Raw genomic sequence first — 21975 nt, forward strand, 5'->3', positions numbered from 1 at the left:
CCCCTTGCAGGTGACAAGCCGGGCGGGCCCTGATCCTGCCTGACATATGCTGCCAGTCCTGGCTCTTCCTGTGTGAGCTCCGGACAGGCTTGCCTTGCTGTGTCCCTGCAGATGCCATGGATGCCTCTGTAATCACTGACTGCTGACATTTACTGCCACACGTGAGCTTTGATGGCCCCGGCAGCCCCTCACTGGTGTCTCGGCAGACTTGGGGCCAGGTGTGGCAGAAAAGGTGGCCCACCCATGTGGGGTGCATGCCCTTCATGTCCCTTGGGGTTCTGTGGCCAGGACTGTGCCATAGAGCCGGTTGTTAGGAAAGCTCAGATGGCTTGTGACTGGCCACGGGCCTCAGGGACCACTCCACCATCCGAGCAGAGTGAGAGACAGCAGGTGTCGCTGCAGCCAGTGAAAGGCGGTTCCGGACCCACAGCCAGAGACAGGTGCTGCCCAGGGCCTTGTGAAACTCTGCTGTCACTATGTGTCTGTGCGCACATCGCCTCCCCACAAGGGCCCGGGCTCTGTCCCTCCCATGTTCCCAGTGCCCGCACTGCACACTCCCTGGCTGGCTGATGCATCCACATCCCCTCAGGGAAGGTGCTTGACAGGGCTGGGGGAGCTGTCCTGTGGAAGATGGTGGAGAGGAAGGGTTCTACAGGAGAGGGCCCGGCCCAGCAAGGTGCAGAGGGACAGAGAGGTGGTGCGCTGGACACCTGTCGGGAAGCCCCGTGTGGGCAGGAGACACTCCTCTAGCCTGGTGGCTCGGGGTCTTCTCTCTCTCTCTCTCTCTCTCTCTCTCTCTCTCTCTCTCTCTCTTTTTGAGAACAGGTCTTGTGTAGCTTAGGCTGGCCTTGAGCTCACTATGTAGCCTAGGCTGGCCCTGAACTGATGGCAAACCTGTTGCCTCAGCCTCCCAAGTGCTGGGATTATGGGCGTGTGACATCATTTTTGATCCAAGACCCCTATGGGAGTCCCAAGGGATCTGTCCTTTGCCACATGCCTTTCACCCTTTGCTGCAAGTTCAAGAGCTTTGCAAGCACGCTAGCTTAGCCACAGGCCTCCCGCTCCAGCCCCACCAGGTGGAGGCCTCTGGGCAGCTCTGGCTCGGGGCTGTGCTCTGGAAGAAGAGAAGTCGCCCCTGTGTTGGGGTGCTCGGCCGCCCCAGGCCCCCTCCAGTCCCTCTGTGACCTGTCCCCGCTGCCCCAGGACCCTGCCCTCTTAGCTGCAGCCTTTCTCCCCTGGTGCTGGGAGGGACCCAGGATCCCTTTGCCTCAGTCCTGGCCCTCAGGTCACCCGTGGTGCCACCCGCCCTCACCCGTTACCTGTGTTACAGGCCCCCGGTCTGCGGTATTCTGCCCTGCGGCAAAGGGGTCTTCATTGCTGTCAGATGTGCTCCTTTCTCTTAAAAACAAACTTGAAAGTTCCCTCCTGGCGCCACTTTCTCTCCAGACGCGGCCAGTATCAGCTGTCGTAATTCCTCCGCTGTCCTCTCGGCCTCCTGGGGTGAGAGTGTGTGCCCCTGTTTGCTGCTGCGTGAGTCGCAGTCCTCACAGGAGGAGTCTGTTCTGTGACCGCGCTCAGCTTGCAGCCCAAGCTGGACTGTGTACACAGTGACCGTCCTTTAAGCTTTTACGGCCCAGTGACACCATCTTTGTCCCTGTTTGTATCAGTGTCCCGCGGTTTGCACAGTGGAGTGTTTCTCGGAACGCGGCCATCGCTCAGCAGCCCGCGTGTGCGTGTGTGCGTGTGCGCGTGTGTGTGTGCACGCGTGTGTGTGCGTGTGTGTGCGCGTGTGCGTGTGTGTGTGTGTGTGTGTGTGTGTGTGACCTCTTTGTCGTTCCGCCTTACGCTCAGTATTTGCCTTTTTATTCTCTTACAGCATCTATCGATAGCCAGCATTCTTGGTCTTAATGTAGTCGGGTCAGCGCCCCTTGTCCCTTACAGTGTGTTTTTGTGTCCTGTGTACGAAGGAGCTGTTTCTAAACACACAGCAGCAGTCCTTCGTTCTCCAACTTTCTGAAAATCAACCTGGATATTATTTATTTTGTAAATCTAAGAATCAGTGAGTGAGCCTGGGAAGCCAGCGCCTTTATGGGAGGTTTTAGAGGATGGCTTCAGTGTCTGGCAGACGGTCCCATCAGGGGTTTCTTCTCACCAGTGTTAGTGTTCTCAGGCAGTTTGTCCATCTTATCTGAGTTTCCCTGGTGTGCAATTGTTCATAAACCCGTGGAATACATGAGGGACCTAAAGGGCTGGTACTTGGGGTTTTCTATGTGTCTCATTTGGTTTTGCTGAAGGTTTGCCAGTTTTTAAAACCTTTCTGAGACACTGACTTCTGGCTTTCCCCTCAGGACTGGACTGAACCTGCAGACACTCACCTGCTCTCTCTCACTGCCGGTTTGCCTTTAACCCTGAGGCGTGTGGTTTATGAATCTCGCGCTTCAGCTCCAGTAACGCGATCGGTTAGCACGTGGTACTTATATGAATCTCGTGCTTGCACTTAGGATAATACTTTTCCAACATGTGATTATCGTCTGTGTTTTCACTTCTTGCGTGGGGTCATCTACTCCACTATTATCTTTTGTGATTTCTTGTTTTGCTTTTTTGGTACTTGTGGGCATTGAACCCAGAGCATTGGCATGGTTGGCAAGCACTCTACCACTGAGCTACACCCTGTCTTTTTTTTTTAAACAATAAAAACTATGATACAGAATTTCAAAACTTTTCTTTTAAACCAGATTCTTGTTACTTTGGCCAAGCTAGCATTCAATTTAAGATCCTTCTACCTCAGCTTCCCAAGTGTCTGGGATTGTAGGAATGGGCTGCCACATCTGGCTACCTCCTGCTTTTTTATTTATTACAAACTAGCTCTTTCCCTGTTCTTGTAATCTCCTTTCCGTCCTGCAGTCTCATCCACAGAGCTACCACCCCTGACATGACATTGTAACGTTGACATGTAGGTAAGACAGTGCTTACTTAATTCTCACGGTGCACACGGCCAGAGATCTGCGGTTGGGGCTCTCAGGTGTGATAACCTAATCACAGAGAGGATGTGATAGCGTCGGTTACAGAAAATACAAAAACACTACATGGTGGAGGAAATAAAGAGAAAGGAGGAAGGAAGAAAAGGAGAGAAAATGAAGGGGGAGAAGGAAGGAAAAGGGGAGCTTTCCAAGTGCAGGAGCCCCTCTGGTGTGTACCTGGGGGGAGCTGTGCATGCTGGGGTGGCGGGCTCAGCACAGGCTGCAGGGGTGTTGGGGACCGCTGGCTTCAGACTCCTCTGGGACGAAGCCTTGGGCCCTGGCTCACCCCTTGCTCACGTCTGTCCCGGCTGCAGACTCTTCCAGCTGGAGCCGGAGAATGAGGCCCAGGTGCACTTTGAGCGCTTTGCCTCCCTGCTGCCGCCCTTCTACGAGAGCTCCACGCAAGTCCTGCACGTCGAGGTCCTGCAGCACCTCTGCGACCTCATCCGCAGCCACCCGAGCTGGTCCCTGGCGCACCTGGCTGTGGAGCTGGGCATCCGCGAGTGCTTCCACCACAGCCGGGTCATCAGGTGGGCGGGCAGGGGCCTGGAGCGTGGGGTGTGGGGAGTCATCCCGCTCCGCCTCAGTTCCCTTCCTCTCCCCCTTTCCCTCTCTCTCTAGTACTAGGGATTGAACCAGGGCCTTCACACAGAGCCACAGCCTCAGTCCTTTTAAACTTTTTTGTTTTTTTAAATTTTGAGACAGGGTCTCACAAAGTTGCTGAACTGCCCAGGCTGGACTCCATCTTGCACTCCTCTGCCGAGGCCTCCCAGAATGCTGGGATTACAGGCGGGCGCTGCCACGCCTGCCCAGCTCCGTGGCTTAAACAAAAAAGGAGCCAGCCATGTGGCCCCTCGGTTAGAACATGAGACCGCTGACCAAAGTCAGGAGAACCAGACCCGGGCATGGTGGCACATGCCTGTAATCTGAGCACTTGGGAGACCAAAGTAGGGGGATTGCTTTGAGTTCGAGTCCAGTCCAGGCTGCACACTGAGTCCAGGCCAGCCTGACCTACGCAGCAAGACCCTGTCTCCAAAAAATAAAAAAATAGAACAGATCAAGTCAGGAGAACCGTAGTATTTCCCGGTGCTCACAGGGGCCTGGCGTGTGGCAGCTGCTTCCCACCTAACCATGAATTTGGACCCCCAGCACTGGTAAAGTGTGGACCTGAAGAGAGGCTGTGGACCCACGTGGGGTCACTCAGCTGCAGAGGGCTGAGCACCCCGATCTGGTGTTGCCTTTCAAAGGTGGGGCCCAGAGCTCACACCTCACCGCACCTTGCGGTTTATAGCAGACACTGGACATGGCGGGGTTCTGTCCTGTCCTAGTGCAGCCACAGCGGGCATGGCAGACAAGGTCTTGAAGCCTGGAGAGGTTAATCCTTGCCTTCTGTGACCCTTTCCTGGGTCACCCCCTCACCTACCTCGTGCCGGTGGCCCTGGGCGCTCACCTCTTGCCGGTGGGCAACGCAGAGTAACCCCAAAGCAAATCACAGAAGGTGCACGTAGATCAAGACTCAGCCCCGACTTTGAACCAGCCCGGACTTGGAGCGCTGCCTGCGTGCTTCTGAGAACGTCCCAGTTGCTAGCCTTTCTTCTGCACTTGGGTCCTTAATACTCCTGTCACCTGAGCCTTCCCTACCCCCGCAGCTGTGCCAACAGCAAGGAGACTGAGGAGGGCTGCACCCCGCTGCACCTGGCCTGCCGGAAGGGCGACGGGGAGATCCTGGTGGAGCTGGTGCAGTTCTGCCACGCCCAGATGGATGTCACCGACAACAAAGGAGAGACTGTCTTCCACTATGCCGTGCTGGGTGACAGTTCCCAGGTGCTGCAGGTGAGCCGGGAGGGCAGGGCGACTGGCCCTGACCACACTCCCTGTGTGCAGCGTTCTCCTTGCGCCCCTGTGCTCCGCTGTCACTTTGGGCCTCCCTCTGTGCTGCGTCTTGTCTCAGGAGGCCTGGGCTCTTCTGCGAAGGGCGCACAGCTCTCCCTGACTCCTCCTGCCCCGGTCCCTGGAGGCATCTGTGCGGGGTCATCCTCTGGTCATTGTTTCACTTGACAGAGTTCCGGGCGGGTGAGTGGAGTGGTTTTATTAGGGGTGCTCTATGTGTCAGGTTGAGAGGAGATGCAGGATACCGGGGCAGCTTTTGCTGTCTGAACAAGCAGGTCCTTTGGAAGCCTACGTCCTCATCTCTGCCCAGATGTCAGGGTTATTCTAGGAACTGAGGATCCTTGTGTTATGCTTGGTGCCCCAGGAAACGATGTTCTCCACCCGCCAGGGCAGGCTGGGCTCCAGACTCTCCTGAGTCGGGGTGGTGCTCCCCGCTTACTGGCTGTCCCAGGTCCAGCACCACTAGGTGGGAGTGTTGGAGTGACCTGTGACATAGTAAACCCAGAACGGCCCCTGGGCTGGGCACATTGTCCTCACCAGGGAAACTGAGGTTCAGCCAAGGTCAGAAATGTGCCCATCAAGATCCGCAAAGCTGTGGAGGTGCCCGGCCCTGGTGTTCAGGTTAGGCAACAGTCCCTTACCTCCTGTTGTGTCCCTGGCCTGCCTGCAGGTGGAGGCCCTGCGGCCACAGGCACCCAGTGGTTGCAGTTAACCTCAGCACTCAGCCCAGCGTGAGAAAATAAAAACTCCCGCTCTCTTCACGGTCCTGGTACAGGTGGGTTCCTCACCCACGGAGCAATCAACAGAGCACAGAAAATACTTCGGAAAGAAGCTCCCTGTACTGAGCGCACACAGGCGTATTGTGCCTAGTCATGATCCCTGAGCAGCACAGTGTGGCGCGATTCCCAGAATGACTGTGTTGTCGTCGGGACTCTAGCATACGTGCAGTACACGGGAGTGGGGGCGGCGGCTGCATCTGCTGTCCACCTCCTTGGGAGGCTGAGGCAGGAGGATCTTGAGTTTGAGGCCAGCCTGGAAAATTCATTGAGTCTCCATAAAGAAATGATGAGAAAGAAAATGAAAGGGACAAAGAAAACAAATAGGATTATACGAGGGACTTGAGCCTCCATGATTTTGGTGTCTGCGAGGTGGGAGGTGTCCTGGACCCTGTCTGCGGATATCAAGGACAACTGTGTTGTTTTTGTTTCGTTGAAGGTCTTTCTGTATAGTTCAGGCTGGCTTTGCGTATACTGTGTAGCCCAGGCTGACCTCAAACTCATGGTGGTTCTCCTGCCTCAGCCTCCAGAGTGCTGGGATTACAGTGTGCGCCACCAAACCTGGTTTAAATTTCTTGACAGAAATTTTCATAGGAGCCACAGTCATGCTGGAACAGCATCCCTGTCCCTGTCCACACTGGTGTCCTCAGTTCTTCCTGCCCTCTCCCTGGCACTCCGTCCTCACCGATGTCACTATGGCATCAAGCCTCCCTTTCCTTTGGTCCCCAGAGAGAGGTGGCCCAGTGGGTCAGGGAGGGGCATGCAGGGCTTTCTCGGTGGGGCTCGGCCCACCCACATCCACTGTCAGCTCCTAGGGAAGAACGCGTCCTCCGGGCTGAACCAGGCCAACCACCAGGGGCTGACGCCGCTGCACCTGGCCTGCCAGCTGGGGAAGGAGGAGATGGTGCGCACGCTGCTGCTGTGCAACGCGCGCTGCAACGTGGTGGCGCCAAGCGGCTACCCCATCCACATGGCCATGAAGTTCTCCCAGAAGGGGTAAGGACACTGCCTCGGCCCCTGTCCTGGTCCCACTCTGCAGCCGCATGCCCAGGTCCTCTGCCCACTGTTCAGTGATGTCATGCGTTGCTGTGGAGTTTGCAGGCTTTCCCCAGAGATTACATTGCCTCTTCACCTTTTTTATTGTCTCCTGTGATGTGCAGCAGCTTTTTAATGTACACATTTCTGTATTTTGGCCTTGGTTTTGTGGTCCTGGGCATTGAGCCCAGGGCTCTCCCACTGAGCTGCAGCCCCACCTTTTTTTACTTTTTTATTTTGAGACAGGGTCTCACGAAATCGGTAACTCGCCAAGGCTGGGTTCAAACTATAGTCTTCCTGCCTCAGCCTCTCAGACACTGCAGTTACAGATGTGCACATCGCCACCCGGCCAGCTGGCTGGTTTGGTTGCACCTCATTTGCAGGTGAACCCTCCCCCTACCCAGCAGGTGAGTCCAGCCTCTCCTTACTGCCCCCTCTCTCCCCAGGTGTGCTGAGATGATCGTTGGCACGGACAGCAGCCAGATTCACAGCAGAGACCCTCGCTATGGGGCCAGCCCCCTGCACTGGGCCAAGAACGCAGAGGTGGGAGAAGTCTGTGGAAGAGGGGCAGAGAGGCCCAGGGCCCTGTGTCCTGGGTGCCTGTGGGCAGGGGACCCTTGAAGACTCTGTGGATTGCACTTGGAGCTTCCTGGGTGACATTGCTCCTCTGCCTTTGTGCCTCAGTCCCTTTGTCCATGCACAGGCTCCTGTGGCCTGGCTTCAGAGGTGCTGTGGTGTCAGCAAGGTAGTGAAAGAGAAAATTCTATATAAATGCTAATGTGCCTCTCAGACAAAAGAGGGCATGGTGATGGCCCTGGCCGTAAGGGGGTCTGGCTGTCCTCGCATGCATGGGGACCTGGCTGGGCCTCTGAGCGCATCCCTAAGCTGAGCTCACTGGTGCACTGAGTGCCCCCAAGATCCTGAGGCCAGGAAGGAGGAAGTACCAGCCCCTGCAGGGTCCCAGGGGAGGTCTCAGGGCATGGGGCATTTCCGGACGGGGCCCAGGCTGCCTTTGCAAGAAGGCGTGGGGCACTGTTTCCTCCAGGAAAGGATCAGAAGCCTCTCAAATCAGTCAGCACATCTTTGGCTTTTTGTCTTCCAATTCCTGGGGTGCTGATGGGTCTTGGGCAAGAATCTCAAGCACCCCCAGATCTGGGTTCTGTCCCCATACTCCCATTGCTGGAGCTTTCCAGAGCCTGGCACTGAAGGCTGCTCAGGGAGAAAGTGGCAGTGCCCAGGCTCTGCAGGCCATGCCTGCTGCTCCCTGCGGGCCCACCTGGACTGCCTGGCCTGTGCCCCTCAGATGGCCCGCATGCTGCTGAAGCGGGGCTGTGACGTGGACAGCACCAGCACCTTGGGGAACACGGCCCTGCACGTGGCGGTGATGCGCAACCGCTTCGACTGCGTCATGGTGCTGCTGACCCATGGGGCCAACGCGGGTGCACGTGGCGAGAACGGCAACACCCCGCTGCACCTGGCCATGTCGGTGAGCACCCCCATCTGCCCTGCTAGTCCCCAGTGCGGCCCCCAGGTGGTGTGAGCAGGAAGTCAGCTCTGGCTGGAGACTGTGGCCCTGGGCGTGAAACAGCGCCCGTCAGCCTCCGTTTCTGTGTCCCAAGAGGATGACTGGCAGTGTGCGCAGTACCTGGGTGGGGGGACGTCCCCTCTGCTGTCAGGGCTCCTTCCCTTCCACCCAGGGAAGAGTGCTTCCCTCGATGACTTCTGTTTCCCTGGGACACTGCAAGCCCCTGGGCAGCAGAGCCGTTCTTTGAGCAGGACAGCCATGGTGGCCCACAGGACGCTTGCCGGCTGTCTCAAGTGTAGGTGCTGCCCTTCGAGCTTCTGCCGCCTGCTTAGACAGCTACAGTGCAGAGTATTTCCAGGAGGGGCAGGCACTGCGTGCCCACCACATGGACATACACTGCGTAGCAAGTCCGTGTCAGAGACCAGGAGGGGACCCCTGGGACTCTGGAAGAAGTTAGTGTCAGGACAAACTGAGAGACGTCCTGTTCCATAGCAAAGGTCGCGGTGGAGACATTGCTGCTCCCAGAGGCTGAAACTATAAATAGGCCCGGGGCAATCTGAGCACTGACCCGGCCCTCGGAAGGCTCTGACTTTCGGCCCCATCTGGTCCCTGTCTACTTTGAATACTGCAGATATGAGATGTTTGGTTCATAGGGGCTTCATGTAGGTAGATTTACCGTTACAGAAATTTAAAGTAAGGTATTTCAAAGTATTTATTAATTTATTTAATATAACAATGGTAAGCCAAGCCCATGAAAAAAAAAACTTTATTTTAAAAAAACAAAACTAAGTGATGAATGAGAGGAGTTGGCTTCGTTTTCCGTTTCTGTGAATCTTTTTCATGCCGGCTTCACGGAAAACACGGCTCTCCTCCTCCGCTTACTTCCTCAGCGGCGGGTGCTGTGCAGTTGGAAGCTGCGAGGAGAGGGACACCAAGAGCTGACGCTGGGGGGACTTTGCTTTTCTTTTAGTACTGGGCTTTGGTACTGTGCTACAGTCCCAGCCCCTTTAAAGAACAATATCTTTCTGTTTGTTTTTGTTTTGAAGACAGTTTGCTTAACTCTTGAGGTTGCCCAGACTGGGCTCAAACTCCCCATTTTCCTGCCCCAGCCTCCCAGAGTGCTAGAACTATTGGCCTGTGCCACCACACCTGGCAACAGTGGCAGTTTTGGATGCCCTGGTTGTTGTGTCTGCATGACCTTTCACACTCCTGTCACGTGATTGTCTGCTGGCGTCTCTTGGACTTCGCAGGGCTCTTCTGCCCTGCGCGCTTTTGTAGCAAGTTGGTGTTTCATTATAGAGTACAGGTTGAGAACCTCTGATCTGTGACACTTGGGGCCAGAAGTGTTTCAGATTTCAGGTTTTTGGATTTTGGAATGAGTGCATAGACGCTACCCTTTAGGCATCCCTAATCTGAAAACTCAAAATGCTCCCAAGTCTGAAACCTTCTGAGTCCCAGTTCAGATTTTGGAGCATTTCAGATTTTTCAGATTAGGGACAGCTCAGCTGTGTTTCTTTTTCTTTTCTTTTTCCTTTTTTTCTTTTTTGTCTGTTTGAGACAGGGTCTCACTATGCAGTTGAGGCTGGTCTTGAACTCGTTTGTAACCCAGACCGGCGTCAAACTCACAGCAATCCCAAGTGCTGGAATTACAGGTGTACACCACCACACCCAGCCAGCTTTGTTTCAGAAACCCACATTTGTAAATCTCTGCACCCACCTCTTTAGAAAAATCTTCTGATTTGGGGGAAGTTCTCAATTACATCATGGCATATGTAGCTTTTCTAGAAGTTTAATTTTTGCTTAAAAGTTTGAATTTTGCCATGGCCAAAGGATACTGACAGTTTTTCTTGAAGAAGCAAGCTCACTGCATTGGTTTTGGAAAAAATGTCTCCTGAACACCTGAGGCCGAGCGCTCCTAGCCCGTCTGTTGGTCATTCTGTCCAGTACAAAGGTGTCTGTGAACACGCAGGTCCTGTGCTGGCAGCTCACACCTGTGTGACTCTCACTGCTTCGTCCAGGCTTTTGTTTTCTTGATGTCTTTTGTGAACGGAGGGCCTCATGCATTCGAGGCAGTTGCTGTATCACGAAGGTACATCTCCCGTCTTCTTAATTTTGAGATAAGATTTTGCTGAGTTGCCCAGGGTGGCCTCAAACTCAAAATCCTCCTGCCTCAGCCTCACAGGTGGCTGGGATTACAAGCATGTGCCTCCATGTCTGGCTCTTCAAAGGCATTTTTAAGTGAAACTGACTTTTTAGAAATGAGTATGTAGCAAGGAAGAAAGGGCCGGCGCTTGGGTGCTGCTGTCTGGATCAGAGCCGAGGCAGCAGCAGTTTTGCCCATGAGTGCTTTGGCACCACCAGTGCAAATGTCGACGCGGTTCAGACAGAGCTCATGGTAGCACTTGTGTGAAAATGGTTCTAGCCTCACAGACCTCGACGCTGCTCATGGGCTCAGGGGCCCAGCAGAGCTTGCTTTGAGGATTGCTGCTCTGGTGCTGGCTCCCAGGGTCTGGTCATTTGCACCCATGGAGCGCATTCATGGACCACTTTACCATTGCTATTCGGTGACTTTTTCAAGTTGGCTTTTTTGGAAACATACTCAAGTGTCTGAAAGTCAATGCTGTATGACTACCCAAGTCGTGAATTAATGCCACAGATGAAAGGAAACCCCAAAGTAAGTACAGAAGTAGTGACCAACACACGCATATGTACCTGTGCCCCTATAAATCCTAAGGCAGCATGGCTTGATTGGGGAACCCCATTCTAGACCCAGCACCAGAACCAGGAGAGTGACAGGACCAGAGCGCAGATTTCCAGGTGGCCAGTCTTCTGGTTTACCCTATGCAGCCCCACCAGCCCTGCCACTGCCCAGAAGCCCCGTGCACCACGCTCTGTGAAAGGGACCTGCCCTTGACTGCTGCCATCAGCAGTGTGGGTGCTCAGTTTCTCAGACTGGGAGGGCAGGACAGGACAGCCTTCCCAGTCCTCACACACCCTGTGCCTCCTGGAAGCCTATGTCATAGAGCCCTGGATTAGGGTTAAGAGCCCATTGCTTTCTTAGAGGAGGAGCTGCATGAGTGCCTCTACTATTTTTTTTTGTATTGGGGATTGAACTCAAGTACCTCTACTTTTTAACTGGATTCTTCTCCCTCTTCCCCTCCTCCTCCCCTTCTCTTTTCCCTCCTCCTCTTCCCGTGCCCCTCCTCCTCCATCTTCTTTTTTTGGTCAGGGTCTTGCTATGTGGTTCAGGCTGGCCTTGAACTCTCTATGTAGCCCAGGCTGGCCTCAAACTCATGGTGATCCTCCTGCCTCAGCCTCCTGAGTGCTGGGATTACAGGTGTACACCACCATGGCCGGCTCTGCCTGGATTCTTAAACCCTTACCCAGGGATACTTTGAAGCCCATTTTTCAGGCTTGGGCCTACAAACCCAAGTTCAAACTGCAGATGGGGAACAGGGGAGCCCCAGTGTCCCTCCTCTGGCTGCTGAGTAGCCCACTGAGTTAGCTGATGAGCAGGGGTCCGTTTCTGTCCATTTTCCTGAGCTGTTGCAACCTTTTCCCCTCCATGTCCAACAGAGAGACAGCGTGGAGATGGCGAAGGCTCTCATTGTGTTTGGGGCAGATGTGGACACCCCGAATGACTGTGGGGAGACTCCTGCCTTCATAGCCTCCAAGAACGGCAAACGTATGTGCTCCCCCTTCTGACACCAGAGTCTGGTGGAGGTGGCGTGGGTGCAGGCCTGGGGATGAGAGGAGCCCCAGCCATCAGTTGCTGGCCTGTCCATGTGGAGAGTGGCAGGAGCACAGGACTCGAGAGGCAGAGACCTTCCCAGACCTTCCCAGAGACCTTCCCTGAGCAGCCGATGCAACTCACCCAATGCTTCCTCAGCCAGGGCCTCTTCCATGCACCTACCCGCCTTGGGGGTTCAGGCTCCCAGAAGGGGTGGGGACAGGGTGGGCAGTGGCAGGACAGCCTTGAGTTTGCTGCATGTGCCTCATTGCACGAGCCCTGTGCATGCGCTCTGTGTGTGACACGCATGTGCCTGCGCATGCGCTGTCCCTTGCCGCGAGCCTGGGTTCAGAGCTGGAAGGAGCGGATCCTTGTGTAGAGTCCTGGAGCCCCTTCGGAGGGTTTTGGGGGTTACTGCGGGCTGTGCCCTTTGTGAGTACCGGGCCGTGTGCACATGCCGTCCCGTGCAGTAAGTGGGATGAGTGCCCGCCGGCTGATGCATCCCTGTCAAACGCTGAAAGGAGCTGTCCACTCGGCAGGTCGAGAACAGCCAACCGTGGAAGTGGGAGCCCTGCTTCCTTGACTAGAGGAGGACAGAAAGCATTCCCCACAAAACGGGTGGGGTGATGACTCTACCCTCAGCCCCTGGCCGTGTCCCACACTCGGCCCCAGCCCCTACCCAGAGCCCAGGAGGCCTCTAGGAGTCAGCTGCCCGGTCAGGTCACCGGGACGGGCCCGTGTGCAGGGAGGGGCGCTCACAGCGTCTCCATCCTGTGTCGTCTCCCCAATCCATGAAAGTCGTCACCAGGAGGGCGTTCTTGACTCTGCTAAGAGCCGTGGGGGCCACCTACAACGTCCCATCCATCCAAGGGGGCCCCACGGAGAACAGCTCAGTGGCATCGTCTCAGCCCTGCTGCCTGGGGAGAGCTCAGCCCCCCGCGATCAGCTTAAGCAGCCTAGGTAGGCCACTTCCTCCCTGCCTGCCTCCAGCTGTGCCGGGCCTTGGACCCGAGCAGTCCCCGCAGTCCCCGTGGGGTGATGAAGTGGGGAAGAGATGAGATTAGCTCGCGCAGGTGGCCAGCACCTCACAGATCCCAGCCTCGGGGCTCACTGGCTAAAGGTCCATGGTCTGTCATGGTCTGGGAGGGTACCCTGGGCATGGGTTCAGGTTGGGTATTTCTGTGACACTCACGAAATGGGCACTCTTGTGATTTTTCGCCCCCTGGGAGCTCAGCGCAGGCACTGAGGAGTGCTGTGAGGACCCGGTCCCAGCTCTGACTTCAGCGCCCACGCTGAATCGGTCGGCTTGAGGCCTGGCACGCCCCCTGCTGGCCCATTTAGGGACCTGTAACTCTTTGCATGTAGCCCAGCAATCAGCATTTACATCCTGGTGCCCTTGGACACAAGGACACTGCTCTGGGCTATCTGTGGCCTGACCCACCGAGGGACTGAGGCTGTTTGGGAGTGGGGTCCCAAAAGAGAGGGTGAATCGGAGGAGGCAGACCCCAGCCCCTCAAGCCAGGGTCACTCCCATGAGGCACAGCAGAAGCCATCTCCCCCTGCCCACCCCCATCTTTGTGTTTCCTTTTCACAGGCAGGCAGTCACCCCAGCCAGGCTGGACAGTGGGCCTGGGGCACATTGGCTGATGGGTAATGCTTAGGCCTAGAGAGTCTGCTGAGCTCAGCCCTGCGGCACATTAGCCCTGTCCTCTGCTTTTTGGCTGCACTCGCAGACATATGCACCTTCCCCCTCCCTGGCATTGCCTGCTGCCCCTCCCAGCTGGTCTCCCGCTCTCTGCCCACCCTGTGACCATGTGCCTGGCAAGGGAGTCTGCCCTGCAGCCTGTCCGCCTCGCTGCCTCGGCCTCCTCACAGTGGTGTGTGGGCTGTTGGGGCAGAATCATAGGAGCTGCTGGGCTGGGCACCTGGGGCTATACTGCTTGTCAGGAAGGTGGGCGTGATGGGCCTTGGGCACAGAGAAAGGCTGCATGGGGTAGGGGGCTGGGCCTGAGCTCAGAGGCCATCAAAGAGGTTTTCAGCCTGGGGACCAGGACGTGGACACAGTCTCCCTTTGTTCATGGAGCTCAGCTCTGAGCAGTGAGCAGTGTCCTCACCCAGTCCTTTGGCTAAGTACCCTTGGACAGGCACGAGCCTCTCGGAGCCTCTGTGGAGCCTGCCTCACCGTCAGGAGTAATGATTCTCACCCTGCAGGGCAGTTCTGGGGTTTCAGGACGAAGACATTGAGGATCTGGGAGTTGGGGAGGTAGCCTGGGAGCACTTCCTAGGGTGGCCCCACCCCCAGCCCACTTCCTTTTCCCAGAGCATGTGGCCTCCGGCTCAGCTTTACCCTGGAGCACAGAGCCCCTCCTGGAGCAGATGAGGGGGCAGTGGGGTGGTGACTCAGCTCCAGATTTGTTCTGGGGGTCCCGGGGACACTGGTCAGGGACTCCCTGGCCTAGTGCCCCTCCCTGTGCCTCGCAGAGCTGGAGGACCTTGTGCATGTCTCCCGTGCCCGGAAGCCGCCATTCCTCCTGAGCTCCATGAGGGACGAGAAGCGGACGTAAGTGGTACAAGGGCTGGGCTACGGTGCTGAGCCTTGCCAGTGAGTGGGCTCAGAGGCTCTGCTGCCACCTACCATGCGCTGCAAGGCAGCTATATGCGGTGCACACAGTTGATGGCAGAGAACAAGCCGCTGGGGGGTATGATGGCTCCTTCATTTGTGACAGCCAGTAGCAGCGCATAGGACCAGTGCTGGGTGGTCTAGGCCCCACTCTTTCCTCAATCTCGGCGTGGGATACAGGAGGGTGTGGTTCCTGGGATCCCTTGGAGAGAGATGCTGCTCCACCTGGCCTCCCCACCCACCGTCCTCTGCAGATTCCAAGCTGTCCCCTAGGCAGGCCCAAACCTGCCCCTGATTGAAGGCAGCAAGTTTCAGGACAGAGTGGCCACCCACCCCAGGGAGGAGTAGTAACCTTGCTTTGCAGATGCAAAGCCTGAGGCCTTGAGAGCAGACTGACTCTTCAAGCTCCAGAGCAAGGTCTTTCCAGCCCAGGTCCTCTCTGCCACACTCTTGCAAGGAGCACGATCTTCCCATATCAGAGACAGCCCCTGCTCCCAGGCCTGGGCAGCCAGACCCATACTTCTTTATTTTTTTCCTTTTTATCGGTACCGGGGATCGAACTCACGACTGCCTGCTTGCAAGGCAGGCGCCTATGCCACTGAGCTCAATCCCCAGACCCGTATTTCTCACACCACCCCCCTCCCGCCTGAGGTGTCAGAGCCCTTGGTAACCCACTTATTTCCCTAGTCACCAATGTGTGTGCTCAGGAGGCACCTTATCTTGGCAGCTCTGTGTATCCCTGCATGAAAGTGTGTGTGCCCTTAAATACACACCACAGGGTCCAGGTAAAGCAGCCGTGCCTGCGGGAGGATGTAGTGAGTCCTGGCTCCTCCAGCTGGCCCCACCAGCTGGGTACCCAGCTGACCTGGGCTTCCATGCCAGGGCTGTCCAGGCCTTCCTACCACCTCTTGGGCTACTGGACAGCTGGGTACCCAGGAGGAGGCGCAGAGGTGGAAAGCACAGGCCTCTTTTGTGAATCAGCTGTCTGTACCCACTGGACACTGCACAGAGCAGTGCCGGCCCTGTCCTCCAGACACTGCCAGACCTGACGGGGCCTGGGAATGACTGCTTACATGGCAGGGGTGGCAGCCTCCCAAGGTGGGGATGGAGCAGGACCTGCTGGCCTAGGTGCCAGCTTCATGAAGCAGTGAGCCCAGCTGGGATGGAGAGACGAGAAGGGGCTGGAAGGCAGGCTGAGCATGCACAGTGAAGGTGCCCTATTGGGGCCTCCAGGCGGGCAGCATCTGGCATGCTTGGCCACCTGGGGGGGCGAGAGCCTAGAGCTGGCCTAGAGCACCAGCCCTGCATAACCTGCTCTGTAATTTCGCACCAGTCCTGACTCCTCGGCTTCCTTCCTTCACTAGATATGGGCGTATATGCTTAGCAGGGAGTGTCCTAGAGCTAGTGCTGCTGGCGCTGTCCTGCTCCTGGCCACAGAGACCTTGCTTCCTCCCTGCCTCTCCCATCCTGAGTGGAGGCCCCTTGCCACCAGTTGTGGCCTGGCTGTAGGGAACCAGCCCTTGCCCTTCCCTTCCCCCGGCCTGTCTGCCCGCCCAGGCATCCGTTAGGTACCTGTGCTGGGCAAGCCTGGAACTGACCCAGATGGTACTGCTGCCCTCAGAGACACCGGGGGTGTCCACAGCGCCTGCTCACCGAGACGCCCTGCCGTCCTTCCCTTCGCACACCCTGAATCACTGTGCTTTATTCCCTCACCCCCACAGCATGGAGGGGGGCTCCGGAGCGGGCTCCAACAGCTGTTGCATGCCAGCCAGGGTGCAGAAGCCTGGGACAGGGACTGAGAGAGTGTGGGGCATGAATGCTGGCAGCCAAGGGACCTTGCTCATTCCTGCCACTGTGCTCACTGCAGCCACGACCACCTGCTCTGTCTGGACGGAGGGGGCGTGAAAGGCCTGGTCATCATCCAGCTTCTCATTGCCATCGAGAAGGCCTCGGGCGTGGCCACCAAGGATCTCTTTGACTGGGTGGCGGGCACCAGCACGGGGAGCATCCTGGCCCTGGCCATTCTGCACAGTGAGTGCAGCCCCTGGGGGCGGGCAGGGCAGGGTGGTAGGGGCTGAGCATCTTTGTAGAACTTGGTAGAAAGGGTGCAGTAGAGCTGGCCGTGATGGTGCACACTTGAAATCCCAACAATCAGGAGGCTGAAGCAGGAGGACTGGCCCAAGTTCAAAACCAGCTGTGATGATATAGAAAGACCCTGTCTCAAAAAAGAAAGGGAAGGGCTGGGGGTTTAGCTCAGCTGGGGGTTTAGCTCAGCGGCATAAGCACCTGCCTTGCAAGTGGGCGGTCCTGAGTTCGATAGAAAGTTTAAAAAAAAAAAAAAAAGGGAAAGAGGGAAGGAGGAGAGAGTGGGTGATGGGTTAGGACAGGGCCTGTGTGTCCTTCATGGGGGCTGTGGGTGTTGGGGTCTCTGCTGGAAGGAGCAAGATGGGGTGGTACCTCTGCACACTCAGGGGCAGAGGTAGCATAGGAAACATCAGTGGCTTGGACCCCGCCTCTCCACGCTTCTGCCAGGCAGCACGGTGGGCCTCGCCACCCACTGCACATGGGACAAGTGCTTGGATGTTGGCAGGGGCAGGAGGGTTGGAGATGGAGAGGCCACCGTGTTCCAGAATGCCACAGCCTTGGTCTGCGTGCATGTTAGCCAGGAGAAATTAAGGCCCTAGGTGGGAAGGGTGGCCCAGCTTGCTCGGGCCAGATCTGACCCTCAGATTCCAGTCCGACAGGTCATAGGCCCCTGAGCCCACTTCCTGCCGTCCAGCCCTGCAGAGGTGACAGGACACTTGGCCTATTGGGGAGCCAGCTTCTCAGTGCTCAGGGTGTCTCCAGATTGGCCTCAGGCTCCAGGTCCCTGCCTGGTGACCTCTTGCCCAGAGCTGGTCAGGTTGCATTTTCTCCAAAGCACTTTCCAACCTGGCTCCTGGTGATCCAAAGCATTGGGGGTACCAGGGAAGGGTCCCCCCTCCCAGAGGCCATTGCAGTGGGCCTGGGGGTGAGGCCTGTGCTGGCACTAGAGAGGTAGAGCAGTTGGGGGCACAGGCAGCTGGGTGTTTGCCAGGCAGTCCAGGGTGCTGTGGGGCTGAGATGTGGGTGCTGAGAGCAGCACCCTGTGGGAGTGGGCAGGGTCATGAGGCACAGGTCACAGGGGACTTGGTCACCAGCAGCAGCATGTTGACAGGTGCTTCAGTTTGAAGATCCTCCCCAGAGCCGTGAGGTGAGCAGCTGAGGACCAGAGGGTGTCACCATGGTCAGGCTGGTGTGCAGAGTCCACGCGGGGCTTTCCCTGCCGTGTCCTCCCTGGAAACATTGCATCCTCCTTGGGGACTTCTGCTCCCTCTAAGTCTTCACCTCCCAGGCGTGAAGCAGGGGTCGGGAAGTCACCTTGTGCCCTCCAGTTACACACCCTGGCATGGGGAGCTCAGCAGCCAGGAAGCACACATGCGCTGGGCTGTTCCTTTTGCGGACTCATGGGTGGTCTGGGTTTCACACACTTTGCCACTCTCAGAACCCTTTTTTTTAAAAAAGGAAAACAAGGCAAAATTACGAGTACAGGAGTAGGCACAGAGCCCTGGGGCTGTGGGAGCGGCCTTGCCCAAGCGGGAGGCTTAGGTAGGGTCCACCCTTGATGGCCCTGTCCTCTGCGGCCTCCAACATCTGGCCCATGCACAGAGTGGTCTCTCCCTGAAGGGGCCCCGGAGTGACCCTGGTCTCTGCAGCAATGCCCCCCTTCTTCCTAGGCAAGTCCATGGCCTACATGCGCGGCGTGTACTTCCGCATGAAGGACGAGGTGTTCCGGGGCTCTCGGCCTTACGAGTCGGGGCCCCTGGAGGAGTTCCTGAAGCGGGAGTTTGGGGAGCACACCAAGATGTCGGATGTCAAGAAGCCCAAGTAAGCCCCCCGTTCCTATCATGCATGCTGTCCTTGGAGCTCCCAGTTTTTACAGGGGCTTCTCTGGTGGACTGTGTGGTGGTGGGGGAGCAGAGGAGGGGCGGACCCCAAGGCCTGGCTCTGCCCCCTGCCGGGACCTGGGCTTCCTCCCTCCTCTGAGGCTGGGTGCACTGAGGCTGCACCTCCAGTGCTGCATGTTACGCAGCACCTGCTTCTCACACCTCACACGGCACTGGGGAGGTCTCAGTTGGGTGGCTTTAGCTGTGCCTGTAATGTGTGTTTATGTTTCGAGGTAGGATCTCCCAATGTGGTTCAGGCTGACCTTGAACTCGCTGTGTAGCTCAGGCTGGCCTCAAACTCATGGCAATCCTCCTTCTTTAGCCTCCTGCGTCCTGGGATTACAGGTGTGCACCACTACAGCGCCTGTACCTGTAATTTAAGGCAGACAAACTTGAACTTGTCAAGTAAGGCAGGGTTTAGGGCAACCAGTCATGTGGGCACCAGGTGTTGGTGTGGGGGCCCACAGCCCAGGAGCGTCATCCCAGGCTTGAGAAAGGGGTGTCACTCAGGTGGCTGTCAGATCGAGATCCCCTTCTGTGAGCTCAGTGCTCCTGGGGTAGTGGGGTACTCTGGGCATCCTCTCCTTGGTGGGTAGGGGCCTCACTTCCACAAATGCCAGTTCCCAGGAGCTCAGCCCTTTGTGCTGGCAGAAGCTTCGTTTAGTCTGCACAGCCTCCTGAGGCCTGGAGTGGAAACATCTTGTTCCCAGGGTGAGGGTGAGGGTGCGTGTCCACAGCCACTCCAGTGAAGGCCACAGTTGCCGCTGATACTTGTCTGATGCTGTTGCCACCCACCCAGCCTGGTCAGGGCTGTTTGCATCCAGCTCACATCGGGACCTCCCACAGGGGCTGTGGGGTGCAGCTGGCAGATGAAAGGTCCAGCCAGGAGGGAGACCCAGCTGTCAGGAGCCTGGACAGCCAGGGCTGCCGCACCAGGAAGTTCTGGTGGAGCCGTGGCACAGCCACTTCTCTGCAAGGCGTCCACCCCTCGCAAGCCTGTGGAGAGCCTGGCCTGCTGCAGAGCAGCCACAGCTGGCGGCTGGAGAGGAGGGAGGGGATGAGGTTGAGGTACTCAGGGGAGGTGGCCTGCAGTGCAAGTCAGGCCCTCAAGGGCCAGGAGGATAACAGGGCTGTTTTCATAAGAAAGCTCTTATTTTTTTTTCCATTTTAGGGAAAAAAACAGTGTTTTATGAAAAACTGGAGCCGGTTGTGGTGGTGCATACCATAATCCCAGCACCCAAGAGGCTGAGGCAAGGGAATTGTTGCAAGTTTGAGACTAGCCTGGGCTACAAAGTGAGCTGAAGGCCAGCCTGAACTGCATAGCGAGATCCCGTCTCAAAAAGACCAAAAAGAAAAAAGAAAAATTGGAAAATAGAGGAAGTGAAAAAGAACAGCTATTAAGTGAGAAAGATAATTTAAAACATTTTAGAAATCTTATTCTAGATATTTTTTCTTATGGTAAAATGGAACATATATTCATTTTTTTTTTTTTTTGTCTTTTTCCTTTTTATTGGTACTGGGATCGAACTCACGACTGCCTGCTTGCAAGGCAGGCACTTATGCTGCTGAGCTAAATCCCCAGCCCCTGGAACATATATTCTTTAAAGTACATATGCAAATCTGGGCATGGTAGCACAAGCCTGTAATCCCAGCATTCAGGATGCTGAGGCTGGAGGATTGCTATAAATTTAAGGCCAGCCTGAATTACGTAGTGAGACCTCTTTTTTAAAAAACTGTACATGCACAGATTAGTGAATCTGGATAAAGATATATATATATATATATATATATCTTTATACTATATATATAAACCTATAAAGAAAATAGCCCCATAACCCTGAAAGCAATCAGCCCCACCCTGTCACAACTCTGTCCTCCACACCCAGAGCATAGCTCCTCTCCTGAAACACGGAGCAGACTCCAGGCTTTTCTAGACCATTTGTTTCCCCGTAGATGTATCAGGAACAGGATGGCTCAGGCCTGCCATTCTGGGCATGAGTGGAATGGGTCTGTATTCTCTCCCCACTGTGTCACGCTTGTCAGTGTCCTCCCTTTGGTGGATTCTGTCTGTCTGTCCAGATGTGCTGACTTCTCCCGGTGCCTGTGATGGGTGCTGAAGGCTGTTTTGTTTGGGTTTTGCAGGGGTCCTATGCAAAAAATGAGTTTACTTTCTTTTTTGTACACTATTAGAGATTGAACCCAGGCTTCCCACTGAGATGTATCCTCAGCCCTGTTTTATTATTTGTTTTATTTTGAGACAGGGTCTTGCTAAATTGCTAAGTTGCCCAGCCTGGGTTGAAATTTGCAGTCCTGCCTCAGCTTCCCAGAGTGCTGGGGTTACAAGCATGCACCATCATAGCTGGCTCTGCCTGCTTTGTGGCTCTCATGTGTCTTGTAATCCACAAATGAGCCCCTAAACTCAAGTTCAAAAAATGGGGCAAAAACATATTTTTAAAAAGCAGTGCTGATTTATTTTATCCTGGGCCCAGCGACACAGTGCAGTTGGAATTTGCAAAAGCTGTGTCTCCCCCTCAAAGCTTGCAGCCTTTATGTACATAATACAGTTTACAAAGTAAGGGTTTATGGGCGTGGATCAGGAAATATGCTAATGAGGAAGACCTTTGTTTCCCTTAGCAGAGGACAGAAGTCTAGCAGTAATTAACAATCTTTTGTCAGCTTATTTTAGCACCACATCTGTTATTTGTAGAGGGCAACAATGATTAACATATCAATTAGGTTAGGTTCCCAGGGATTTACAGTTCTTTATAGAGGGGAGCATTGATTAACATATCAATTAGGTCACCCAGAGGGGAAAAAAAACACATATAGAACAGTAGGCGGCGTTACAGGTACTTTGTCATAATACAAACATAACGAAGCTCTTTTTGCTAGTGTACAGCATTCCCCACTGATTTTAGTCAGTGGTCCAAATCGTTGGCTCATGGGGTTTTCAGACATAGGTATCTGTTTATAACCTTGTGTCTTTAAAATCATAAGCTTTATGGTTTGAACCTGATCTTTGACATAGTTTACCAATTTGTGTATAATACAAGGCCCAATAGGAGGATTAACAAAGGTCTTGCAGGTGTCATTATTAAAGCTGTTAATCAAAAGGAGAAAGAAAACCAACATTTAAATTCACTCTGTTCCATCATACAAGTAATTTTTTTTTTAAACCAGACAGAGGCCTCCTTGGGGTCTCTATAAGGGAGAACACAAGATTATCAGCTACATTTCGCAATCTTAAAGTTTAAAGAGTCCTTGGAGGGAACGACAGTCCATTTATCTGTAGGGTGATCACCTTTGGAAGCCTGCTTAAAGTGGAAATGATGAATCCAGGCAGGCTTTTTGGCTACTTTGATATCAGTTGAAGTGCTGAGGACTACAATGTAGGGACCTTTCCATCGCGGCTCA

The 21975-nt window shown here is 55.3% G+C and overlaps 1 protein-coding gene across 10 annotated transcripts in view; it reads left to right on the forward strand.

The window, feature by feature from the left end:
* The window catches only part of Pla2g6 (phospholipase A2 group VI), a 49208-nt gene that overhangs the window by 14601 nt on the left and 12632 nt on the right, over positions 1 to 21975 (forward strand). For 8 of the 10 annotated variants that reach the window (XM_023565330.2, XM_063243734.1, XM_063243738.1 and 5 more), the window contains exons 3-12: positions 3335 to 3550; positions 4670 to 4853; positions 6495 to 6682; positions 7168 to 7264; positions 8025 to 8207; positions 11823 to 11931; positions 12775 to 12936; positions 14458 to 14536; positions 16464 to 16627; positions 18352 to 18502. In XM_023565330.2, coding sequence (XP_023421098.1) covers positions 3335 to 3550; positions 4670 to 4853; positions 6495 to 6682; positions 7168 to 7264; positions 8025 to 8207; positions 11823 to 11931; positions 12775 to 12936; positions 14458 to 14536; positions 16464 to 16627; positions 18352 to 18502 — 1533 coding nt within the window. The remainder of the gene's footprint in view (positions 1 to 3334; positions 3551 to 4669; positions 4854 to 6494; positions 6683 to 7167; positions 7265 to 8024; positions 8208 to 11822; positions 11932 to 12774; positions 12937 to 14457; positions 14537 to 16463; positions 16628 to 18351; positions 18503 to 21975) is intronic. The other 2 variants (XM_063243739.1, XM_063243740.1) reach the window with 1 other exon arrangement.

Source organism: Cavia porcellus, unplaced genomic scaffold (assembly GCF_034190915.1).
Source record: "Cavia porcellus strain 051 isolate PalLab524CR breed Dunkin Hartley unplaced genomic scaffold, mCavPor4.1 scaffold_40, whole genome shotgun sequence".
NCBI lineage: Eukaryota > Metazoa > Chordata > Mammalia > Rodentia > Caviidae > Cavia > Cavia porcellus.